Raw genomic sequence first — 16,795 nt, forward strand, 5'->3', positions numbered from 1 at the left:
GTTCCCCCCTTTTTCTTGATTATAAAACAAATAAACAAAAAGATTTCTTAGCCAGCTCCTAATGAAATACACCTTTCTCTCCACCCTATCTGTTTGTACAGTCCTGATCAAAGTGTGCAACCCTCAGAAAGCAGGCAAATAGGAAATCACTCCACATTATTCAAACTAGCAAACTGAGCCATATGGTACAGGAAGGACAAAAATAGAAATCTGGATTATTTTTCTAGCATTTTTTCTTTACACATTTGTAAAGTCTGTTCTGAATTTTTGTGGATATTTTAACTCATAGGATCCAAGACCTGTAAGATCCCTTATCCAACAAAGAATCCTTTCACATGGCTATTCTATTTTGTATCCTGCCCTAACTATACCTATGAGGTATGTATTTTAAATCAGCAGACAACTTTATAAAATGTAGGTCTTGCTTGATGGATGTACATTTAACATGGTTATAAACCTAAACCAATCAGGAAATTTGCAAGAGTTTGAATTGCATGCAGCAAGATTATACCATGTGTAATAAAGATACCAACATCTGTAAGCAGTTCTCATGTCTCAGATAACAGACAAGGTTTGTGTACAGTTGTATTTAGGGCTTACATAACTACATAGGCTTTCCACACTCACTCATGCACCTGTATTGCTTTATTTTTCTCCCTCTAGTGGTCATTTCAATATTACATTGTTGTTTCTCTACCATATTTCCTTCCACTTTAAATGCTCAGGGAAATACTCCAGAGAAGGGAATATCAAAGTTACCACTAGAGGAGACAACACATTTGCAGAAAAGAAAACAATGTGAAGAAATACGATACAAAAGAAGAATGTAGAAATGTTGCATGTCACAGTTTCCATATGTTTCCCAAGCCTGGCTCAGATTAGCACAATGGCACACAGGGAGCAGAAGCATCAGGCTTCACTCCAAAGCTGTTTTCCCCAATCTGAAATGGCCCCAGGGTGTGCTTTTTGCCTTATTATTGGAATACATGCAACCTCCACCTCTTTGGTTCTTTCAGGTCAGGAAGGGTGATCCCAGTCTGAATTGAGTATTTGGGAATTCAGTTCCCAGTGAGGAAATCACAGCTGACATTTGACTGGCAGTCCTCAGGGCACATTCAGAGAGGACATGTGGGAAATGTACTGTGTTGTTAAGCCCATTGTATTACTTGCAGAAAACAAGTTATCCAATCCTTTGAAGTATAACAAGGCACTTGTTAGTATGGTGCAATGGCTCATATTATAACATAATCACTTAGCAACAATCACTTAGGTGATATAAAAATATTTAAAATTATTTTTTTTAATTCGAAATACTGGTACATTAAGAGAGTTAAATCAGTATGTTAGTACTTGGGGAAAGGATTGTGCAACTCTCCTTCCCCAATTTGCTCAATAACTGAAGGGGAAAAGATTTGTGCAGAAATGTACAGCTGCAATCTTATATGCTACAGATTCAAAACACTTTGGTTATTTTTCTGGTTGCATTCATGTCTCCGTTTCAGTTGTTAATCAAGATCGTGTTTTCACAATCTGATGCCAGAAATGTTCTTTTATTTAAAGGACTAGTTATGCTAGCAGTTTTAATCATGTGAAATAGTTCTGAATTTTCTTGGCTATTACAGCTGGGGACGTGGATTGGTTTTACTATCATGACCCAGTGCGTTCCAGGTGAATAGAATTCTTGGTTTTAAAATTTGGGAGTATTAGCCTCACCAGTGTGTTTTATAAATATTTACTGTATTTCTCTCTTTGTCTTTTGTAGTGGGATTATTCACCTTACTGTGTTTCATTCAATTGACGGTCTGGGCAAAAGACAAACACTACACTTACCTACGAGAGTTTAAGGACTACCCTAGCCTTCGAATGTCTATCATTCCTTTCTTATTGTAAAGTTTTATACTGAACTATAAAGAAACAAAGTGGGTGAACTGTACAGGCCATGAGAAGAGAGGCTATGGAGAGGTGAGGTGTTCCCAGTACATGTTGAATCTGCTCTACAGGGAGAAATCCCATGGGTTCAACAACCCCATCCTCCTTGTGTTTTGAATCTGAAACATTTCACAGATTCCCATTTTGCCCCTTAGGCAAGAAAGGTCTTTGGTGACTTATCACACCTGGCTAGTCAAGGCTGTTGTCTGCTGCTGAGAGAAGGCACTTTCTGTATACTTCTGGCTGGGCCCCATGGCAAAGAGCAAACTTGAAAATTAATTGTGTAACAGTCTGAAGTTCCAACAAATGAGCTCATTAAAGCAGAAGACTGACATGCATCCAAAGCTGTCTCAAAGAAAGCTGATTGGGCTACCTCCGGTCAGCAGAAAATATGGCAACTTGTTCACCAATAGATGAAGGTGTTAAATGGTGGGTGGATGATGGGACTGAGAATAATGAACAATTTACACACACTCCTGTTGGGATGGCACTATTTCAGACTGCAAGGTGGGGGCTGCACATGTGAACATTTTCCATTTCAAGAAATTTCCTGTGCAGAGAAACAATCACATGAAGAAGAAAGGCCAGTATCTTAGTTTTCTATTTTCTCATTAAGTCTCTTAAGTGGGAATTTAATATTGAATATCCCCCCAATGGACTCTCAGTGCCATTCTAATCAGGGAATCCCACTGATTTCAGTTGATTTAGGAGTGCGTAGCTGCTTAGGTTGGCACTGTGTATCATATACTTATCTGCATTTCTTATTCTTGGAAAACATTTGGTGCTGCAATTCGGTGCTCATTTTGGAAGTAAGACCTGTTGAAATCAGTCAAAGGAACTACTGAATCCTCCTAGGTGGTATTTCTCCCAAGGATGTGCAGGCTTTGTGCAGACCACACTGAGAAAGTAATACCCTGTTCGTCTGAAACACACTATTCAGTACTTGTTTTAGATGTTATCAACAAAGAGGCTCTGATTGTTTCCTGATGAGATTTATTTCTTTAGAAACAATATATAGAATTTTTTGCAATTGTTTATAAAGAGAATATACAACTCTGAACAAACCCTCATATAATTACAGCAGTAGATGCAATGTAATTGGTTATTGAACCTTATGATTGTTTAGTGCTTCACTCAAATTCAAAAAGACATTCACCAGAGGATAAACACACACACATGAACACAAAATTATATATATACAAGCCATCTTTGTTGCTTAGCATACTGTACCTGAGAAGGGATCGTTTTCGACATACTAACTAATGTAAATGGAAAGCAGTAAATCATAATAGTTGACTTCAGGTGCAATTCAAATGGATGTATCCCTATATATATAAGTATTAGAAGTTTTTCTATTAAACCTACTGAATACAACATAAAGATTATCTTTTCCTTGTAATATGAGTGCTAATGGGAAAGGGAATTATATAGGAAATAGTGTGTGAATGCCTTCCTGCTAATACAGTGGAGAGGCAGAGAAGGCTTTAACCAATATGGACAGCTTCCCAGTCCCTATGGTGAGCCAAATGGATAGCTGTGTTGGCCTGAAGTAGCACAAGAAAATCAGAGTCCAGTGGCACCTTTAAGACCAACAAAGATTTATTCAAGGCGTGCGCTTTCGAGTGCTGAGGAAGAGTGCTTACACCTGAAAGCGCACGCCTTGAATAAATCTTTGAGGGTCTTAAAGGTGCTACTGGACTCTGATTTTATTGTCCTATGGTAAGCCAGTTCCTCAGCAGCTTCCCTCGTGATTCTACACACACAAGCATTCCCTTCCTGGCAGCAATCACACTACAAAGATTACTAGGACTTACTATAATACTCTCCAGTATGATGACTGAAAAAAAAATTAAAAAGCTGTTTATTATTTTCAAAACTTTTCCATGACAATATGGCTCAACAAGACCCTCAGAATGCTTAAAATGTTCTAACGTGTTTAAATGTTGTAAACCACCTTGAGCCCCATAAGGAAAAAAGGTGGCTAATAGATAAATTTTAAATAAATAAACTAACACACTAACACAAGCAGAAAGTCATGAGGACTTGCAAAGTGAATTTCCCTCCCTCCACTATTCCCTTTTCCTTCTTTGAAAGCTCCCAGAGCCTCTCCCTCTTTTCTGCACAGTGGGGAACCACAAGGACTTGTGAAGGGCACAGAGTCCCCTTCCCCTTCAGCTTCCTCACACATTTTCTCTTTCCCTCCATCTGGCAGTCTTCGTATCCCCAACCATCTCTGCTTCTTTCTCTCCTGACCACTCATCCACCTCTTATCTGCTCTTCTATCTTCAGTTATTCTACTTCATTGATAGCCCACTTTTCGTTACAATGGGAATTCAAAGCACCTTACTTCATCTCCCTTACCGTCATTTTATCCTCAGAACCCAGGAGCAGGGATGGACAGGGAGTGAAAAACCTAGTAAGAGTTCCTCCCCCAGCCCACCCTTCAGATCCTGCCCTTCCCTCCCAAATGGGAGGATTGTTTAACTAACTGGCTAGATACTGCTTTCCTTACTTCGGGAAGGCCTTGCTTCTCTTGTCTTGCAATAGTGAGGTACTATCTTCCTCATCATGGCTGGCTACCTCCCTCAGTGTGTATGAGGCTTGACTGAATTAAGCCAGGCATCATCCTCTGCTTCCCATGGGACTCAGCCAAGTGCATTCTTCTGCCATGCATAGGGTTTTGATGGATTGGGCTCAGCCCACCAGGAGATATCTAGGTGCTCTTAATCAATCTTGATCCTTTCTGTGTGGTTAATTAGGCTAAGAATATCTAAATGGCCCAAGGTCACTGAATGACTTTCCAGGGCAGAATCCTTGTCTGAAAATTTAACTACTACAACACACTGGTTTTTGTGGGATAGTTGCTTTCGAACATTAGCAAGCAGCCAGTCCTAGATAAGTCATGTGGTATCAAACTGCCAATGAGTCTTTCCTCAGATGCCAAAACAAAAAGGACTCTGTTCCCTCCCCTGCCTTTTATTCACAGAAACTAAGTCTGTTGTGGTTACTTAGCAACAGACACTGAGGGCTTCTGTTTCATAAAAAGTACAGGCACTCCTTTTATCACTTGGGGTGTTTTGGTTTTTTTAAAGACTTTTTCTTTTAAATTTCAGGTTTTTCTGCAAACCTGGGCCATTGTTCAGGTGTGTAGAAAGACCTGTCTTGTCCATTCACAGGTCCAATCTCCAGATTTAAGTATTCACAGATTTGGCCAATTTGGTTATTGGAACATATGATGATAAAACCCAATAACAACAGAAGTTTTAAAAGCTTGAAGTTAAAGTAGTTCATTCAAAGAATGAGAAACTTATATTAACTACAGTTTAGGAATGTGTGAACAATAATAACTCTTTAGGCATCTTTTGCACATCGGTTTCCTATTGGCTTCCCTGAGAATATATATGGCATGATACCTAGAATCCTAAATGAAATCCAAACCACCTGGGCAGTGGGAAAACCCACCATTGAGCGTATTGAGCATAGGTAGAATTCAACTAGCATCCAAGCTTACAGTTATAAACTTGCAGAGATGAACCATGAATGTCATAGCCAGTGCCTGTCCAGGATTTGGCAGGTGCTTGTAATTGTTAGCAAGTCCTAGTTTGGTCCAAAATGTAAATTCTATAGCATTTCTTTAAAATCAAGTGCTTTTGATGAAAGTGATGGGCTTGCATACTTGGTTTTTTAAGAAGTGCACACAGAAAAAAAGTGATTTTTGTTTCAAACTCTATTCTGACTTTGTATCAAACCATTTTGTATCAAAGCCTATTCATCTGACCTCATTATTGTTCGGTTGCTGTATTGTGAAATGCTTGTTCCATGTCTGCAGTTCTCTGGCATGGCATGACTCATGACATGACTCCCAGGTAAGGGAGATTCTTTGAGCTGACGCAGAACACCACTTATCTGCTGTGAGGAAGCAGGGGTCACTTTCACCCCTCTGTTAGCACCAGCTGCACGAGGATGAAGTGAAATTTCCTCATCCTCCATCTGTTGTCTAGCAAAGTTCACAAAAACCTGTGGAGCAAAAGCAGATAAGTGTGTCATCAGAACTGCCTTTGCTTCTGGTAAAGGATGCAGGGAATCCAGGTGTCCTTTAAACATCAAAAATATAGATGGATGCTAATTCCATTGTGTTAAGCTTGGAAAAAAACGTTTTCTGCTTAACTAGTAATTACTACAAACTTTTCAAACTTGGGCAATTTTTTCAGGAGAGGCATCAGTAACTATGATGCAAATCTGGTGTCTCAATCTCAAAAAATAATCCTCTCCAGATCTTCAGCTATCCACAGAATGATTCTTCATTATGGAATATGGAGACTTGAGTATAATGGTCCTCATAGACTATAATGTAGACAAAAAAAATCCAGCATTCCTGAATATTTAACAAATCCAAATACCATACAGGTATTGGAATTAAAAAATATAGGGAATTAACAATATATTTCTTGTTCAATATACCTAATTCAAAAAACACTAGGGTTTTCTTTTTTTTGCACACCTGCATGGTTTTCCAGATCTGCAGACTTTTTACCTCTAAAGTCTCCCCTTAAATATCTGGACAGAAGCAAGGACAGGTGTCCCCAGCGTGGTACCTGTGGGCACATGGAACCTGGCTCCTCTTCTTGTACCCAACAAGTTTTATTTGAAAATGGGTATGGCCAGGTGTGGTTTCTGCCCAGCAGGCCTTCAAATTGACCGCTGGAGATTGGCAGTGATAATTCAGAAAACCCATTGCTTCAGACAGTGCCAACACAACACAAGGATCTTTCCTGCATGACCTAAGATGAACTGTGTGTATGCAAGACATTAGAGTTATGTATTACCTCGCTCTCTGACATTTTGTGTTTGGCTCCACCTCCTGTGTCAACCATTCTACAGCTGGCTACAACTCTTGTGCCAGCCATTTTGTAGCTGCGGCTAACAACCGGTGTCAGAATTCCAAAGGTTACCCTCAGGCTCAAAATGGTTGGAGACCCTATAAAGGTTAGTCCCATTGAAAGTGACTGGCCACTGTTATTTTTTAAAAACCAATCCTTCTTATTTACAATACAATTCCAAGCAGAGTCAGGACCAAACTATGCTTTTTAGTTATGTTTTTCAGTGAGTCAAGTTAGGGTTCCCTGGATTGAACTAGCTTTCCCTGCAGTCACACAGCAGCTGCAGGGAATAGCATTTTTAAAGCCTGCAGCAGCCGAATTCTGCTAACCGCTGCAACAGAGGAGGGACTCCTGTCTTCCCCTCCACAATATTTTCCCTAGCTGAAACTGCCCTTACAGGAAGTTGCATAACATGGAGTTTTCTCAACATGTACAGTTACAAAGGTATACAAATACCTTCTGCCAGGGCTGCTTTAGCTCAGAAAAATGTCATGGGGGCAAGGCAGGAGCCCCTCCCCCCCCCCCATGTCACTATTCCGAACAGAGTTGGGCTCCCAGGGACTTTAAAAATGCCCTTCCCTGCAGCTTCTGTGTGACTTAGGGAAAAGTGAGTTGGGTCTAGTGAACTCCAACCTAATTGATCAAAAAACATAACATGTAGTTTGTTCCTTACACTCTTCTGTGTACAATTAAGTCAACAGAGTAGAAAGGAGCAACTTACGAATGCACTCTCAATCTCTTTATGCAATTTAATATTAAACCACATTGGTTAGAAATATGGAAGCATATAACCTTTATAAAGAGTTGTCAAAATATTGTTTGCTATTCATTCATTTTCAAAACTTTTAAGAGACTTGATTTATTCTTGGACAGGTGTCTGCATTTCCTTGGTGGGGCTTCTATGGTTTCAGTAGGTTTTAACTTACCTGATCTAGGGTTGTTTGTGAGACAGAATATTCTTCAATATTCAGAGTATCTTTGTTGGAGAGAATTAATCGGAAGATCCTGGCCAGTGAGTAGGCGCATATCTGGTACTGAAGCATGTTGTAGTGCTTTTCTCTCAGTATGCTCCCTGGGAAGTTCAACTGTATGAAGTGCTCAGCTAGACTTGGATCTGGAGCCAGGCCAGGTTTAGGGGCCTTGATTTTCATGGAAACAATGTAGCCATCTCCGTATCTGTGAAATACCCATAGTTTATAAAGTGATGGGTTATACTGGTTATTGAGAAATATCCACCTATTATATATAATCTATTTTAGAATCTGGCTATATGCAACATATCATTCATCTAGATGTTTTTTTTTAAGGTGCTCATGATGGCAGTGCATATTCTTTAGGGGTGGGGCCATATCCTGAAGGTCCCCAGATAAAATCCAGGCATTTTCAGTTAAAAGGATCGGTAGTAAGTGATGAGAAAGACTTCTACCATGTACTAGACAATACTAATCAGTCTGCTAGGCAATTCTAATCTTGATAAACAAGTTACCTGACTTGATTGATTGACCTCATGCTATTGATGCAGATAAAACCATCATTGACAATTTTATATGTAATTGCATTAGGGCCTTTTGTATAGGGGAAAAACATGGCCAATAATTAAATAGCTCTTACTAGTTATGCATAAGGGTTGACTTCACGTTTGGTGAACTCAGTAAACTTAAATCACTTGTTTAACACCTGAGCCCCATATTTATTGGCATTCCCAGCTATAAAACTGGCCCTTGGAAGCAGTTGGGATAACTCGAGGGTCAGAGTAAAATATTCTTAATTTTATTGATTTCAGTTAGCTCAAGTATCTCTGAAGCAAATATGCTTATAACAAACAGTAAAGCCTGTTGTGCAAAGAGTCCCCAATACAACAAGCTCTAGAAAACTCCTGAGGATCAGCTGCTTGGTGAGGTCTTTAAATGCTTCCCCTGTAGACCCTTCTGAAGCTGCTGAGATCCCTCCCACCACAGCATCCAAAGGGCCTGCTGGGAATAAAGACCCTGCTCTTTAGGATCAGCTGCTTAGTGGGGTCTCTCTTGGGAGAAAAGGTGCTCCACAGCTTGACAGGGAATCAGCTGCTTGGCAGGGTCTTTAAATGCTTCCCCCACAGACCCAAGGCAGTTGTGACCTGGCCCAACTGCTGCTGCCCAAAGCAGGAGCCACTTGGCTGAGAAAACATACAGGGATGTGGGGAGAGCAGGTACAAGACGCAATGCCCTCCCCATGCTAATGTCACACAGAAAAAATGTCAGCATGTTGGAGGACGCTGTGCCTTGCACCCACTCCCAGCAATTACTGCTTTAAGAGGTGAATTGTTGCCAATACAGCTTGCCTTTTATGTAGAAGTAAAGGGGAATGAGAACTAAGCCTACCTTCTAAGCAGAGTGAATCAACCCTCAGGCAAGAGATGGATATAATTAAAGGCTGGTAAATACTTAACCCACATCATTCTTTTAAACAAATATGTTAAAAGGAGTTTTGAAGTTTTATGCATGCGTATATGACAGAAAATAGACTAACTAGGCATATGTTCTTCCAAGAAAATGCTAGAAAATGGAAAACTATGAAATGGGGCTGCAGATCTCTAATGAGAATTCTCAGCCCCATCACCAACCTACACAATTACAAGATTATTTTGAAGGAAATCCTGAATGGAATAGTTCAGGGGTAGTCAAACTGCGGCCCTCCAGATGTCCATGAACTACAATTCCCAGAAGCCCCCTGCCAGCATTCGCTGGCAGGGGGCTCCTGGGAATTGTAGTCCATGGACATCTGGAGGGCCGCAGTTTGACTACCCCTGGAATAGTTGTTTCATGCAGAGATGCCCCTAAAGGCCGGCTTACTGTGGTCTTGAACAGTCGAGTCTCAGGGAATTGTGCCCACGGCTACAATACTCAACCATGTTTTCCTCAAGGAGAAGTATTTGATAATTGTATAAAAATGAGAAGTAAATCTTTTAACATACTTGTATTTGAGATGCTGAATAGTACCCAGGCATTTGAAGGTCCCCTTAACCATGATAGCCAGGCGTGTACAGAGTGCCTCACATTCTTCCATGCTGGTAAAAAACAGAGGTCATTTTAGGTTTACAGCAAAAGTAATAATAATTAAAAAGCAGCTCTGCAGTCCTAATATGTACAAATAATTTAGACTGGACCTGAAAACTCTGAACAAGCCTTCCATTGTGATCTAGCTTGGCCTTGCCATGGAGCTCAGCTGTTTTTGCAAATTAATTGTTTCTCTAAAGCAGGGGTAGCCAACCTATGGTCCTCCAGATGTTCATGGACTACAATTCCCATGGGGATTGTAGTCCATGAACATCTGGAGGACTACAGGTTGACTACCCCTGCTCTAAAGAATGAAATTGACCCCTTGAGGATCAGTAGTATCTGCTTCATAGTCTCAGCTGTTTTGGTTTTGGTCAAGATGACCATTAAGTAGTGTGGAAAAATACTTTTTTACTTCAGGGTCTGGGCTTGTCAAAAGCCTCCATTTAGTTTGAAAAGTGTTTTTCTCTTCTAGCAGAAGACAAGGAGGAGGGGGAAGTCAGTTGCTCCCAAGTACCACCTAAGCACCAACAATCAAAGCACTGGAAATGCTATTTGTCATACTGACTGGAGACAGTGAAATGGCAAGTTTATATCTCAGCTGTAATTTGACATGGGGACTTGGGGAGTGCAAAGGGACAGATGGTATATTCCTGGAGATTTCAGAAAAGAATGATTTGACCCACAAGGGGCCAGGAAGACATAAGAGATAAAATCCCTTGGCATGGAGGGAGAGGGACTCATTTACATGTCCTTTTTGGGCTGAATCCATCTGGAGGAGGGAGAACTTACACCTGAGCTCCATCTTGATGACTGCCATTGTCATGTGGAGACGACAAAGGGGGTGACTCTAAGGTAATGGGAAGATTTTAGGAAACGAACTTCTAAATTAAAATGCCTGCCTTAGAATAAGGTCAGCTAGAGCATGTATAGAGTGAAGGACAGGAGAATTGCATGTTTGCACCTTTCTTTTGTATTCCTTGCTCACTCTGATGCTGTGCACAGAGTATGTGTGTGAACTTTTTACTTTTAATAAATTCTTCACTATTTTACATTCTGGTAGTTCTTTATATCACACAGACTTCTGTTGTTCGAACTTGTTATTTAAAAGGACACCAGGTGTAGGAGGGGGGTTAGTCACTAGATTACCATTTCCCTGGGAGTGTGCAAGTGTGGTAAGCGGTCCCTGTGATGACCAGCCACTTGGTAATGAGAGATGCAGGCACTAGGCAGAACCTTAGAATGGCAAGGTGGGAAGGGACGCTATTAGCCCTCCTTGTGGACAATTCCTCAAATGGCCACTTGGAGGCAGAATACTAAAGGAGCAGTGAGCAAGAAACTCCTCCGACTGTCGGGCAAGCCGGGAGAGCAGTGCATTGATGGGCAGAGGGTGGGAACTGTCACTGCATGCCTAGATGCCTCAAAGTGCCAAACAGAGAAGGACCAATGGGTCAGTGGGGCTGTTCTACTACAAGCAATATTTATTTAACAGTGAGTGTTTCTTCCTTTGGGGAGCTCTATATGACTTCCATAGGGTAGCTTCAAGGACATTCTCATATCTAAGTAACTAAAAAAATCAGTCAAAAGTTTTTTCCCCCTAGCAAACTGAAAATGTGATCTATTTTCAGACTATTTGGGGGGCTCACAATATTCCGGCTTTCAAAAACACAAGACAGCTTTTCCTAGAGAAGTGTGGATGGTTGCCAGGGTGGATACAAGTGATCGGAAGAAATTCTCTAAACCTCCTGTTTCCTGCCAAGTGGTACAAAAGAGGAAGCTGTGTACTCAGCTTCCTTCCTCTTGTGCTGCATGATCCTCAATACTGGAGATCTATAGAGGGCAATCATCCATTTGATTTGTAGGAGTAGATTCCAGTCACAGTGGTGCCATTAAACATATATACAGGAAGCCTGAGGATACAGCACAGGGATCTAGACCTCAGTGGAATTCCATAAAGAAGATCACAGAGAGCTTAATTTCATTAATAAATAACAGACTACTAATAGTTAAGCCATGATTATGCTTGTTCACATTTCAGCACAGTTTGAGATGTATTAACATTCAGAAAAAGCATGCACATAGTCATAGTTTTTCAATTTTGAACATGTTGGAGCACTCTGTCATTAGGATAATATACAATGTGCTTATACTGCTTATTTGAACTGGTCATGGGTTGCACAGCTGATTGTACATGAGTAATGTGCCTTACCTGTGTGAGGTCAGAACAACAGCTCTTCCCTCTCTGATCACACTGACAATTGAGTTCCACAAGAAACGTCGAGACTGAGGGTCCATACCTGTAGTTGGTTCATCCTGAGAGAAGATAACAATGTAGCTAGAGATGATTTAAAGTATTAGAACAGTCTGCCAATGAGCTTGGATTAGGGGCGTGCATTTAGCTATATCTCAGCCAAAAAAAGGAAGGCCAATACATGATTAGCAGGTTCTGCCAAGAACAGTAGCATACAAAATATAGATACCATCCCAAATGAAAGCCAGTGAGAATGTTATGTTGAGTGGCTCAGGGAAGTCAAAGACACTGCATTTTGGATCTTTATTTATTTATTATATTTGTATACTGCCCTCCCCAAAGGCTCAGAGTGGTTCACATGAAACAGAACAGAAACAGTACAGATAACTTAGATTAACAATGATGAATGAAATGAAACAACAAGCAACATGGAACCATATAAAAATTAAACTTTAAAGTAACTACATTAAAGTAGCCCAGTGGGTTGGGCAGAACTGCAGTGGGTGCTGTAGGAGGGAGCTCAGGAGGAGGGCCCTCGGGAAGTGATGGCAGCTACAACTTTGCAGAGTTGCACTGAGGACTACTACAATGCTGTTCCAGGACAACATAAATGTTTTAATGTCTATGCCTACCAGGTGCACATCTAATCCAAAATCAACCCCCCCACATGGACTAGAAAATCAAAGTATCAATATAGTGCACATCTGATTGAAAATACCTGTAGTCTCAGACACAACCTGAGAACTATACAATGTGTAGTTTGGCCTGAACTGCTTGGTAAGTTACCTAGTTTTCTTACCATCAGGGTACTTACCAGAAGTACTAAAGGAGGGCAGCCTATCAGCGCAATGGCAGTGGAGAGCTTGCGTTTGTTGCCACCACTGTAGGTACCTGCCAACTGATCTGCATACATTGAGAGACCAAGTTTCTCAATTCCCCACTCTGCTACCTGTGGAAGAAATAAAGGAATATAAAAAAGATATCAAGATACTTGAAATACAATGGGGTGATTGAATCTATCATAGATGCAGTGTCCATGTAACAGTAAGATCCCCAGAGGCATTATAAGTCTTCCGTCATGTCCCCCATCTGAGCACAAGCACACAACTTGTCAAACTTAGGCAGGGATCCAGGGAAGGTTGTCAGATCCAGGTTGCAAAACTCCTGGAGATTTTGGGATGGAACCTGGAGAACATGGACCTCTGGATACAATGCCATAGACTAGAGTCCACCCACCAAAGCATACATTTTCTCCATTTTCTCTGTAGTCTGGAGATGAGCTGTAATTCTGGCAGATCTCCAGGTCCCACCTGGAGGTTGGCATCCCTAGTCAGACTGTCTAGGTGATAGGAGGCCTATATTTCTCTTCTATCCAGCTCTGTCCAGCTTTCTCCTTCCCTGCTATGTCCTCCATCTTCCAATGGCACAGCCTTCCCTAACAATCCTGCTGTGCTTCCCACCAATGTGCCATCCCCTCTCTCTGGAAGGAGACTGGATGCTGAAGTAACACTTCCATAATATCATGTGTGAAAAAGCGGTGTGGATATTCTGTCTCCTGGGAACAGGACAGTCTTCTGCCTGTGCCACACTGCTGTGACATTCTTTCTCACTCAGACATTCTAGAACCTCCCATAATCTTTGTCTCACAGGTTCAGTGTTACAGGTAGGTCAAGCAGACACAGTTCACCACAGATCTTGCCTTTTAAAAATATGTAGAGAGCCCTGATTCTTTCAAACACAAGGTCCCCTCTCATCCACAGAGACAGTACCAGGCAGGATAGCCCAGTCCCTGTTATTAACAATCCCCTTCCTTCAGACACTGCATGGAACTGTTGTAAACTGGGACTCGCACACTGCTTCTTTCATAGACTGTCACCATTTATTCATATTCTAATATATATTTATCTATAGGCCAAGTTCTTAACTTGTGTGCATGCTTCTTTCCCAGAGACAATGTACATCCAGCCCACAGGGCTAAACAAGCAAGGAGTTGCCTTTTATTTACGGTTTGAACATAACATTGAAGTGAATTAGGCAGGGATTACATTTTTTTTTCCAGTCGAACTTTGAACTGTTCCCTATTCAGGAATTTGGGATTCTTTGTTACAAGTAGATCTTTCCAGTCAGTGCTAAGCTGCTCTTCTGCTACTCACTTCACACTGCCAGTCAACTCCTCCCCCCAAAGCAAAAAGCAGGGCAATATGTTAGGGAATTGTTGCTGGGTAAGGAGAAATGAGTATCTAGCGGTGTCTGCAACAAATACTTTGTGCTTTATAGACCATAAAAGCTTTCCTTTCCTTGAAGGGCAGAACAGAGGAGGTTTGGTCTCTGTAAAAATTAAAATCTTTGAAAGTTTAAGGACATGGGCATGTGGCTCTTCATCACTGAAAGAACAGATGGAACAGAGTCCACACACTGAGCGTGAGGAACACTCTCCACACTGCCTGGATGGATGCTCCGGCTGGAGAGAAACTGGAATCTTCCCTGCAGCTAAGGATTATAGTTTGCACATAATGATCACACATTTACTAGGAATGTGACAGCTAGAAAGATATTCAAAGAGAGGTCATGCTGGGTTCTTCTTCACCTCTCTTCTGATTGATACACATGCACTCTATCAAGCTGAAGACTAAAGTCCACCAGACTAAAGTCTTTGGTGCTTTAAGCGTCTTTTAAGCACTGTTTCTGAAATAAGCTTTTCACCGAATCATTTCTCTCCTGCCTGGCTGATAAAGTCTATTAGTCATGCAGAGAAGCTTCTTAGTTATGCAGAATAGTTACTGTATTAGAGAACAAAGCGGAGTTGGCAAAACTACAGGGGGCAGGGCTATGAAATGTTTCATGCAGAGAGCATTGCAATGTAGTTTTTCAACAGACTATATTCAATGCAGAACAACGATTATAATATAATAAAGCGGTCTAAACTGGTTGTTTTTAAAACTGTTTTATGTGGCTCCGTGCAGAATACCCCCAGGATCTGGCCAACCCGGGGTCAAATTATGACTCTGCCACAGAAGCTTGCTGAGTAACCTTGCACCAGTCACATACTCTCATCATACTGTACCTCACAGGGCTGTTGTGTGGATGGAATGGAGGAGAGGCAAACAATGTAAGCCACTTTGGATCAACACTGGGCTAAAAGCAGAGCATAAGCAAATGTGAATTAGCAATCCGAAGTGAACTTTACAATGACGAGGCATTCACACCTGGTCTATTGAGGTTATGGAGTTATTCCTGCAACAGTTACCTCATATTCTCAACATCCTGTGGGTTCCCATGGGACATGGGAGAAACAGCAGATACTTTGCTTTGCTTTTCATGCATAGAAATCTACAGAGAATCCCACTGGGGAGTTGCAATGAAAAAATTCTGTGTAGATGAGCATCCTTTGAAAACTGGCTTGGGCACAGTGGTGATCCAATGCAAATTGCCGATTTGCCTTTCTGGATGGGCTACCTGTCTCTTAGAGACAAACAAATGTGAAATTCCACCTCATATGTTAAAGAACTATACATATGCTGCTATTAGCATACTGAGCCCCTTTGTGCATTTTGGATAAAGTCCAAAGAAAATAGATTTTTTAATGTCAAAAGGAGTCATGCTCAAAAGAAGAGGAAGAAGAATTTTAACTGCTGGACAAAAAAATTACCCTTTCAACTTCTGCTTCTGGGACACCACGCAGACGGGCATAAAGGTACAAGTGCTCTCTTCCTGTGAGCAACTCATCAATAGCATCAAACTGTGGGCAGTAGCCCATGTTTTGATGAACATCAGAGAGATGAGTCAATATGCTGGAGAAAGGAACAGAAAAAGATTAACTTATGAAACTATTAACATTCCTCACTAGATGTTGGAGAGAGAACAGGATCTTAAGTTACACATTTATTTATTTAGAATATTTTATCCTACCTCTCCAAAAACCCTTCCTTAAGACATGACACTGTTAGTGTGTAGCCTCACTTAATATGTAGCCAGCTCTTAACCACCATAACTCAACAAATTGCAGAAGCCCCTGGGTGCAAACAATCACAGTAGCAATTAATAGAACGAGCAAGTTCAATCTTATATCTGACTCATTTTGGATATAAAATAAAACAAAGCCCAATTAAGCAGTTCTTGATAATCCAAACACCCACCCCGTTTTTCAGAATGTTGATAGACATCCTTCATTTTACAACCATAGTAAATGCGTTAAAGAGCTGAATGGGTCTTAATCCCAAGGGTATGGTCTATTATTGACTAAAGTGCACTGTTCTGGAATTTCTCAGGTACCTACCTGTAGCCTGCCACTGTAGCATCACCAGAGGTTGCTTTAGTATCCCCAGTCAGCATTCTGAATGTTGTCGTCTTGCCAGCTCCATTCACGCCCAGAAGACCAAAGCACTGAATTATAAATTAGTCCACAATTATTAATTCTGAGGATTATCACATGATAATTGTTTAAAAATGCGTTATAATCCTTATATATAACCCACCTCTCCAGGACGAATGCCAACACAGAGTTGGTCCACAGCTGGTGTGCTTCCACCACTATAGATCTAGAATGAATTTAAAAATATATATATAATAAATCACTACTGCTGTTTCTCCTCCATTTTCCCCATTGTACCCCTGGAAAACTTTTTTTTTTAATGACAATTGTTATAGCAATTAACAGTTAAAAGGAAAAACCTTCTATTGGTGCAGTGGGGAAACTGATG

The 16,795-nt window shown here is 41.0% G+C and overlaps 2 protein-coding genes across 11 annotated transcripts in view; one reads left to right on the forward strand and one right to left on the reverse strand.

Moving 5' to 3' along the window:
* The window catches only part of LOC143835396 (very-long-chain enoyl-CoA reductase-like), a 46,771-nt gene extending 35,875 nt beyond the window's left edge, over positions 1-10,896 (forward strand). For 2 of the 9 annotated variants that reach the window (XM_077332939.1, XM_077332945.1), the window contains 3 exons: positions 290-378; positions 1,623-1,668; positions 1,763-3,523. In XM_077332939.1, the coding sequence (XP_077189054.1) occupies positions 290-378; positions 1,623-1,668; positions 1,763-1,890 (263 nt within the window). In that variant the 3' untranslated portion in view covers positions 1,891-3,523. Of the gene's footprint in view, positions 1-289; positions 379-1,560; positions 1,669-1,762; positions 3,524-10,322 lie in introns of those variants that run through there. The other 7 variants (XM_077332941.1, XM_077332944.1, XR_013230120.1 and 4 more) reach the window with 6 other exon arrangements.
* ABCA4 (ATP binding cassette subfamily A member 4) overlaps positions 5,602-16,795 on the reverse strand; it is a 139,490-nt gene continuing 128,296 nt past the window's right edge. For both annotated transcript variants that reach the window (XM_077332933.1, XM_077332932.1), the window contains 8 exons: positions 16,571-16,633; positions 16,372-16,478; positions 15,745-15,886; positions 12,910-13,044; positions 12,054-12,157; positions 9,763-9,855; positions 7,736-7,985; positions 5,602-5,946 (listed from right to left, as the gene is read on the reverse strand). In XM_077332933.1, coding sequence (XP_077189048.1) covers positions 5,695-5,946; positions 7,736-7,985; positions 9,763-9,855; positions 12,054-12,157; positions 12,910-13,044; positions 15,745-15,886; positions 16,372-16,478; positions 16,571-16,633 — 1,146 coding nt within the window. In that variant the 3' untranslated portion in view covers positions 5,602-5,694. The remainder of the gene's footprint in view (positions 5,947-7,735; positions 7,986-9,762; positions 9,856-12,053; positions 12,158-12,909; positions 13,045-15,744; positions 15,887-16,371; positions 16,479-16,570; positions 16,634-16,795) is intronic.

The sequence above is a fragment of the Paroedura picta genome, chromosome 4 (genome assembly GCF_049243985.1).
Source record: "Paroedura picta isolate Pp20150507F chromosome 4, Ppicta_v3.0, whole genome shotgun sequence".
NCBI lineage: Eukaryota > Metazoa > Chordata > Lepidosauria > Squamata > Gekkonidae > Paroedura > Paroedura picta.